General features: G+C 37.5%; 1 protein-coding gene across 1 annotated transcript; it reads left to right on the forward strand.

The window, feature by feature from the left end:
• The first annotated feature begins 4,430 nt into the window (after positions 1 to 4,430).
• LOC133722082 (protein neprosin) lies at positions 4,431 to 8,649 on the forward strand. The gene is made up of 7 exons (XM_062148901.1): positions 4,431 to 5,168; positions 5,264 to 5,350; positions 5,568 to 5,864; positions 6,598 to 6,768; positions 7,144 to 7,197; positions 7,684 to 7,830; positions 8,029 to 8,649. The coding sequence occupies exons 1-7, from the start codon at positions 4,971 to 4,973 to the stop codon at positions 8,404 to 8,406; spliced, it is 1,332 nt and encodes a 443-aa protein (XP_062004885.1). The 5' UTR covers positions 4,431 to 4,970; the 3' UTR covers positions 8,407 to 8,649.
• The last annotated feature ends 425 nt before the right edge of the window (positions 8,650 to 9,074 follow it).

Genomic DNA, 9,074 nt, shown 5'->3' on the forward strand with positions numbered 1-9,074 from the left:
TTGCCTTGGAAGCGAGAACAATGAACAAAGACTATAATGCCCTTCGACGGAGGCGGGGTTCTGAATATATCGGGTAAGTTGGTTTCTGATATGAGTGGCCAAGCCACCGCAGTAGAGTAGACAGATACCAAATGCATGTACAGGCTATTAATTTAGAGGTAGCTAGCAGTATTTATCATTTAGGACATTGGACCCTCCATAACATTGTGCGGTCATTGTCCTATTTATTCATTTTGGTGTTAACAAAAATGAGTATGGTTTTACACTCGGGAATTTATCGGTGCTCATGATTGAGAGTTGAGCAGGAACATGTCTTCAATGGGGCATTCATGTTTTACATGTTCGTATGGTATCAAGCTCTAAAATGAAAACAGTGTATGAAATAAGATCGGCCTTCAACGATCTTGTATAGGTAAATGATTGATAATCAAAGCCAATGTTTTCAAAGGTGAAGACGTGAGGCAAAACCTTTTGCGATATATTGTCTTCGTGAGGCGTATTGGCGTCGAGGCGTTCATATTTTTATAATGGAAGTTCTGGATTATAGCTTCAAATATTCAGAGATTCACAATTATGCTAAGGACATACTTGCTACCTATAAAATCCATCACTCAAAGATATTTACCGGCCACTACATATCGATTAGCACTTAGGAAAGTGATTTCTTTCATGCATAACATTATAATAATAGTGAGATCGATCCGAAAATGTTAGGTACGGTTCAGAACAGTGTTATACGTACATATTAATTAACCTGCTGTTCATCATTTCATATCTGGTTTGCATATTTGTATGTATCGAACCTAATTCCTAACACTGAAATTGACACGATCAGTTACTACTCCGTACTCTATTACAAGCATATATATACTAGACTAGGCCACTAGGGTCCTCTTATCTTCGATCTATTCGTTTCTCAGATTTCTCCAAGCCCCAAGGCAAATTCAATTGAATTTCAAACTCAATGGACCGGAAATGGACCACCCATTTTGAGCCCCAGAAGGCAGAGCCAGTAGTACTATCATTAACAAAATTAAATGAGAAATATATATATATATATACAGATCCTATCCAGAGCGATGCCTCGCTCTGAAATTTCAGAGCGAGGTTAGGGTTTAGGGACACTTTTCGGTCGCATTTCCACATCTCGACTGTTCTGTTTTTAGCTACTAATGTATAGATCATCTCTGCAAAATTTCAACCAAATTGATGGTCGTTAAGGCATTGATAACTGCCTTAAAGCTAGTACGGTTTAGGTTGGACAGATTCAATTCGTCCACTGGTTTAAGTGAGTTAAATACCTTAAAGATCATCAATTTGGCTGAAATTTTGCATAGATGATCTATACATTAGTACCTAAAAACTGAACGGTCGAGATGTGGATATGTGACCAAAAAGTGACCCTAAACCCTAACCTCGCTCTGAAATTTCAAAGCGAGACCTCGCTCTGGATAAAATCTGTATATATATATATATATATATATATATATATATATATATATATATATATATATATATATATATATATAGGATTTTTCTCAGGTAAGGATGTCCTTAGTTTTTCTTATGGAACGGATTTACTGTTTTCACCCACTTTCCGATCACATTTTCACATCTTAACCGTTCAATTTTTAGGTCCTAATGTATGGATCACCTCTGCAAAATTTCAGCCAATTTGGTGATCGTTAAGGCGTCCAAAACTGCAATTTACACGAACGAACCGAATCTGTCGAACCGGAACCGTTCGTTTACATTGTTGTAATTTGCAGTTTTGGATGCCTTAATGATCACCAATTTGGCTGAAATTTTGCAGAGGTGATCTATACATTAGGACCTAAAAACTGAACGGTTAAGATGTGAAAATTTGATCGGAAAGTGGGTGAAAACTGGAAATTCGTACCTAAGAAAAACTAAGGACATCCTTAGTGTAGCCGGACTGATATAGGATTTTTCCCAGGTAAGGATGTCCTTAGTTTTTCTTAGTGTAGCCGGACTGTATATATATATATATATATATATATATATATACTTACGAGATATTTTGGTAATATACCACGAGATGTTGTGGAGGGTATTTCTGTGATTATAAGTTGAGAGGTTGAGTCAAATCCCAGTCTGGTTGAGCTGAGAAGGCTGACAACCAAATTTTTCTGAGCTTAGCAAAGAAGCATTTTGATCGAGATTCGAGAATAGAAGCTTACACCCATTTATTAGTTCAAACACATTAATTATTTCATATTCTTCATCCCATTATTTTATTATCTTCAACATTTATTAATGTGTCATTTTTTTTTTCTTTTCAAAAATGTATAGCACATGGAGAAGGGTACAGTTCTAGCACAGATCAAGGAACTTGCTTGCGACCCAATGCTTTTGCAGTTGAAAAAATAAAGAAAAATCCAAGCAAAGCATACGTTTGAAATTAATTTCAACAGCTATTTGCTTCCTTCCTTGGGTTTCATCACCCTCAAAGTCCAAACCCCAGGCACTCACCACTATTTGAACAATTATATATATCTTGGATAAAGATATAAGTCAAGTGATTAGTACATTCTAGCTATGTCCTTATTAGCATTACTATGAGGAAGGTGATCAATTTTACATCCTATATTCCTGTTGAAACTTGAAATGTATCAATTTTCTTACTCTAGGATGCTTGTTTTCTTGTAGTATATATATCCTTGAGAAAGAAACACAAACTCGCACGTTGTAAAGTTACTAGTCTTCCCGTCTTATAATAGTAAGGAATGCATAATGAGGAAAATAATCAATTTTAGATCCCATTTGGTTTGCAAAAGAGGGTACAAGATAGAGTATCAATTTCCTTCTTTTACAAAATTGATTTTTCATGAATCCAATTGTCAACACACAAAACTCATTCTAAAGTCTTTAATCAGGGAATAAACAAAATATCACAAGCCTAGATCCTGATTAGTATGCGAAAAGTTTAAGAAGAAAAAACAAATTACTCTAAAATAGCTAGTTGAAGGATCTTAAGCTCTTTCTTATAATGTATTCATTTTTCTCAATGTCACACCCACAAAACATAGAAAATTCAACAACAAGAAAAAATATTAACGGAGAACAGCGCTGCACACGGGCGTCTAGGGTTTCTTCCATCGTTCTGTCGCTCTCGTCCGGTAGCCCAGTGTTGTGCCTGGCCGGTTAGCTTGGGTGGGGCGTGTTGGTGTGCCGCCGGACGAGGGACTTTTGCAGGAGCTCTTCTGTTCCTGTTTGGAGAGGCTTGATTGGATTGGTCGAGGCTATGCTCTCGGTGGAGGGGTTCGTCGTTGCAGATTTGGGTAGGTGGAGCGATCAAGTGCTCCGTTATGGGGGCACTTGCTGGTTTGCGTCTGGGTTGCGGTACAGTTTTGGGGATCGGGTGCTGGCCTTCGTTGGTGACAACATTCGACGGTTCTCTCGGGCTTTGGACGGCGTTGACTGGTGGCTAGCATCTGGTGGCTGGAGGCAGGCCTGGGCGGCAGGTGTCGCCCTAGTTTCTGCTGATGGTATCCGAGGCCGGGTCATTCTTGGGCCACGTCAATGTTGGGCCTCTTTTTTTTAGTCTTTTGTTTAGTTTTATTTTGTTTTGTCAATAAAGCACTTCTTTGTTGGAGGTTGTAGTGGGCCTTGGCCCTGTTTATGTCGTGATCTTTTTATCGTAACAATGTGTTCATTCCCAGTGGCCAGTATTGATGTACACCAAGATGATCTTAGGAGGATGTACTGGTTTATTGGTTGAATTTTGTTGCTTCAATTTGATTACGATGTAGTAGTCTAGGGACTCTAGCTAGTAGTCATTTTATATGTGCAGTCAGTGCACTACTTGAGCAATGAATGTAATGGGTGATTTTCGGATCCCCTAGCTTGACCTTGTACGATCGTTATGATCTTTTCGATCACTGGAATATAATCCATTCCCCTCAAAAAAAAAAAAAAAAAACATAGAAAATTCGACGTACTCATTCTCAAGTCTCTAATCTGGAACCAAACAAAATCAATCTTATATATGAAGAGGAAAATGCAAGTATATAACGTATAAACTTTTCTTTTTCCGATGAACTATAACGTATATAAGTTGACGGTAACATATCATATTCACATTCTGAAAGACCTCCAAAATTTAGGTGGGAAATGAATGGATGAGAGATGCAATGCCATGTGGCAGTCAGAAGGAAGAGAAAGCTAGCATACTAGTGGAGGGTCATAAAAAGTAAAATATAGATATGGAGACGAGACTGGGAAGGAAAGCAAAGCATAGGAAGGTAAAGAGTAGAAGTAGAAGAAGTTAGAAGGTGTCGTGTGCGGTTTCAAGAAGAAAAATATTAATGGCGAAGTGTCTGGTGGCAGATACACATTGAATTGGAGCAATAAAAGAGGGAGAGCTAAGAGCAAGCTGTTTCAGTTGGCCGGGGTATAATTAGGTCTGGCTTTTTAATTTTCCGGCCTTTTATTTTTTTATTTCCTTATTCATTTCTAGCCTGGCCTCTGCCCTCCTCGCCCCTCCTTAAATTTCTTTGCCTCAACTTGTGCAATTTACAAAAACCTAAAACACATATTTAAAGAAAAAAAGGCATATCAGTGATTGCTTCCGATTTATATATGAAACCAATGTAGAGCTAGCAATGATGATCTTGATGCTGAAGGGTCTAAGAGACTAAGAGGGCCTCTGCTCTTCTTCTGCTTAATTATCCTTCACCCACCTCATCTTCCTCACCATTAAGAAAGGGAGAGAGATAGAGAGAGAGTAGAGAGAGAGAGACAGAAGAATTAAGGTCACTGGGTCAAGGGTCCCCTCTCTTTGTTGTTTGCAATATAAGTCATTTTCCTTGTTCTTTTCTGGGTCTGTGTATGGTTGTTTGGTGCAAGTAATATCCAAGCAAAAAGTCAGATTTGCTTCTGCTCTTTGTAATAGTCATGGTCTGGTAGTTCTCTTTCCTTGATTTTGCTTCTCTCTGGCACTGAATGTAATGAAAATGGATAGTCTTCTTCTTCTACTTTTAGGCTTCCTTCTCACCCTCTTTTTCCAAAGATTTTCGCTTCCAGTAGTGGTGGCCTTGGACCTGAAAAACACCACAAGGTACAATAAGCAAGTCAGCACCTTGAGACTTGAGAGAATTGAGAAGCACTTGGACAAGATCAACAAGCCTCCTGTCATGACTATACAGGTATACATTACTTTCCATCGAGTTTGATATTTATTAAATTTGAATCCTCATTAATATTCATAATTTGGGTTCTATTTTCTGTTTGATCTGTGCAGAGCCCAGATGGAGATATGATTGATTGTGTTCATAAAAGAAAGCAGCCAGCTTTGGATCACCCTCTGTTAAAAAACCACAAGATCCAGGTACTTAAAAGCGCTTGACTTAAAAGATACCCTTTCTCTTTCTCCTTCTCCTTCTCTTTTTCAAACCATTTATTAGATGTTGTTGGCTTCAATCTTTTCTAACTTTTCCTGAAACAAGTAGTTGGTATATTTAGAACTCCATCTTAAATGTGAGTTTGGTGGGGGTGATGAGGGCTTTGAGCGTCTGTGTTAATATTTATGTACGTTTCGTAAACAGAAAGTGGCACCAGAAAGGCCAAAAGTGATGAAGACGATGAAGCCATCATCATCTTCTCGAAGTGAGAATGATACAGTGAAAGCGAAGACCGGTGGGATCGCATGGGGGCACCAAATGTGGCATACAAATGGGACGAGGTGTCCGAGAGGGACTGTTCCGATACGGCGGACCACAATGAGTGATGTTCTCCGAGCCAAGTCCTTGTTTGACTATGGCAAGAAAAGTCAACGACGCACCAGTATTCATACGAATAGGCAAGCTGATGCACCCGATGTGGTCAGTGGGAATGGCCATGAGGTATGTAATTATGTATCATCACCATCATATATTTCGCTTTATGTACGCATGCATCATGCTATGTATGTATGTGTAGTCTAGATATATGTATATCTTCATCACCATCACTTATTTCCTAGTACATCATAATCTCCCAACTTTATGACATTGGAAGGTGGAAGGAGAATTATTTAAATGATTTGATTTCCTTCAAAACAGGTTCCTTTCACATTTTATGTAGTTGCTGAATTAATCAAATTAAACAAGAAATATATTAGGTATAATTACTATAATATAAGAAAAATACTGGGTTCACAAAATTTATGTATGAATTCGTTGTTAAATTGATTGGTATACGTGCCAAACATTGAAGTGCTGGTTTCAACTATATTGAGCTAAATTACCTGAAAGTAGTTTAATGGTAATTAGTCTTTACTTCCCTCTTTTACGGCTTTTCGGCCCAAAGAATTTTTCTCTGACATAGAATTTAAGTACCGAAAAAGCCAATGCAAGTAGATTTTACTGAATAGTTTTTTTTTTTTTTTTTGAGTACTTGTATTGTTATTATTTACAGTAATTTATACCAACTTTATGGCTGTTACCTCTTAAAGATACAAAAAGGGTAGAAACATATTTCAACCGTGTGGCTAAATTATTAACCCTAAACAAATAGTAGATCATGGCAAGAAATGGTTCCAAATTTTTCAAATGCACGATCATTTAACTTTGAATTTTTGTTCTTGCAAATATGTAGCATGCGATTGCTTACACCGGATCATCGAATGAAGTATACGGTGCAAAAGCTACGATCAATGTTTGGACCCCAGCAATCGAACAAATGAACGAGTTTAGTCTTTCGCAAATTTGGGTTCTGTCGGGATCATTCGATGGTTCAGATCTCAACAGCATAGAAGCTGGATGGCAGGTACATTTTCTTTATCATTAACTCGTGCATTTAGGGTGAACTAATTATCCCGTGGGCAATAAAAACTAAGCAATTGAGAGGTTGAGACTTTCTACTTCAATTTTATCAAGTGAATGTTGGTAGTATTACAAATTAGTACCCAAACTCAATTTTGTCGACTCGATTATCTAAATTACTTTCGTAGTATGGGTTGAGTAATATATGTTGTAGAGAGAGATGAAACATGTGGGAAATTAATGGAAGTGATTAGTAGTAGTCAATTAAATATTAACAAATTAAAATATGAATTAAAGTTTGTGCACTAAGTTGGAAAAATGATGTTATTTTCTTCAAATATTGTTTTCGTTCTGAAGCCTTGATTATTCCACTAGTCAGGTCAGTCCGGAGCTCTATGGTGACAGCAGGCCTAGATTGTTCACCTATTGGACGGTCAGATCTCTCATTCTCTCATTTAATTTTTCTTATTTTAGTGTAAATATTTGTAGAATTCATATATACTGAGGTACCATGCATGATTCTCTCCTTGAGGCTTATTGGATTAGTTAATGAGTTGAAATCAAACAGTATATTTAGGGTTTTCACTAAATCCCAGTTCCTGGTTTATGTTTATTTGTCTGCAACGCTTAATGATTTCTTACACAATATATTGTAGATGATCTACACAGAAAACTATGTATATCATGATGAGTACATGCAGTGGTAGTATGGTACTGATAATAGAAGTCTCTATTTAGGACATCCTTGGAAATGAAGAAATTGCTTGCTTTCAATAACTCTAGAGGCTAGAAGCTACATTTAGAGCATGGGCTTCGGATTTTATATGTATAGGCATGGTTTTAGTCAACAATGAAAGAGATTATAGCTCTCATTGGGCATTATGGGCAATGAGAGACTGATTCATTTATGTATGTACAGACTGATTCATATCAGGCAACTGGGTGCTACAACCTTCTGTGTTCTGGATTTGTGCAAACAAACAGTAGAATAGCCATTGGAGCTTCCATCTCCCCGGTCTCATCGTATGCAAGCGACCAATTTGACGTTACTATCCTCATATGGAAGGTTCATACAAATTTTCAATCACTTATTACTTGATCATCTTGTTAAACAGTCTGATAACATAAAGAATAATATTTATATATGCATGGTCCAAATGCTTGTTCGATCAGACTATTTGGCAAGAGATCATTTTCCTTGATTGATAACTAAATACATACGTATTGGAGTGACTAATTTCAGTGTTAACTTCTGTATATGTAGGATCCAAAGCTAGGAAATTGGTGGATGGGATATGGAGAGAATAGTCTAGTAGGGTACTGGCCAGCAGAGCTATTCACACACTTGGCAGACAGAGCAACAATGGTGGAATGGGGTGGTGAGGTGGTGAATACAAGGTCCACCGGTGAGCACACCTCCACCCAAATGGGTTCGGGTCATTTTGCAGAAGACGGGTTTGGGAAAGCAAGCTATTTCCGAAACCTAGAGGTTGTAGACTCAGACAATAGCCTCAGTTCTGTGCGAGAAGTCTCAACCTTGGCCGAGAACACCAATTGTTACAACATCAAGAGTTTCTATAACAACGATTGGGGCACTTACTTCTACTATGGAGGGCCAGGAAGAAATCCAAAATGCCCGTGATATTCGTCATTATTGATCGATCAATATCCAAGTGCACTTCAAAATTATTGCTACATATTAATGTCTAATTCTTTAATTATGTAATTATAGAAATATGCTATTTCCACTCTTGTTTCTGCTGTTTCCAAATTTTTGTTTCTGCAAGCAAGCTCAAGCTAGCTAGTAATGTGTATGAATCAAGACAATTGCACAAACAGGCATGGAAATAGCAATGTTCCTTTAGATTAATGGGGTTTTCATCTATGATTGCTGTGTTGCTTGAGTATTTTTTATTTTAGCATGTCGTAAACTCCAGTAATGTATGTATTCCCCAGCAATTTTCTACTTCTTAAGTAGAATTGAACTCTATCAATAATACTTATACTGCATGAGTTTTTGTGAGGGGACTCCGAGATATGTAGTTTCTAGTCAGAAGTAGGTAAGAGGAGACCAACAAATTCCTTAAGTTTTCAGAGTTAAATTTATCGTGAGATTATATGTAGTGTTATTGATTGAGTTCATCGTCAAAGAATAACGGAGAGATGACATGCTCAGATGAGCATATACATGTGTGATAAATTGAGATGATCAAAATGCGCAAAAGCTCTCAGGACAAAGAAATGAACTTCAACAATAAACTTTCAAGACATGTAGTCAGCCTAGCTAGATATAATTAAACTCACTTCTTG

The sequence above is a fragment of the Rosa rugosa genome, chromosome 7 (assembly GCF_958449725.1).
Source record: "Rosa rugosa chromosome 7, drRosRugo1.1, whole genome shotgun sequence".
Classification (NCBI taxonomy): domain Eukaryota; kingdom Viridiplantae; phylum Streptophyta; class Magnoliopsida; order Rosales; family Rosaceae; genus Rosa; species Rosa rugosa.

What these genes read in the sequence shown, in the direction of transcription:
- LOC133722082 (XM_062148901.1), top strand. Translation starts at nt 4,971, where the DNA reads ATGAAAATGGATAGTCTTCTTCTTCTACTTTTAGGCTTCCTTCTCACC. An exon ending in CTCCTGTCATGACTATACAG is followed by an intron (nt 5,169 to 5,263) that starts GTATACATTACT and finishes TGATCTGTGCAG; the next exon opens with AGCCCAGATGGAGATATGAT. An exon ending in TAAAAAACCACAAGATCCAG is followed by an intron (nt 5,351 to 5,567) that starts GTACTTAAAAGC and finishes TTTCGTAAACAG; the next exon opens with AAAGTGGCACCAGAAAGGCC.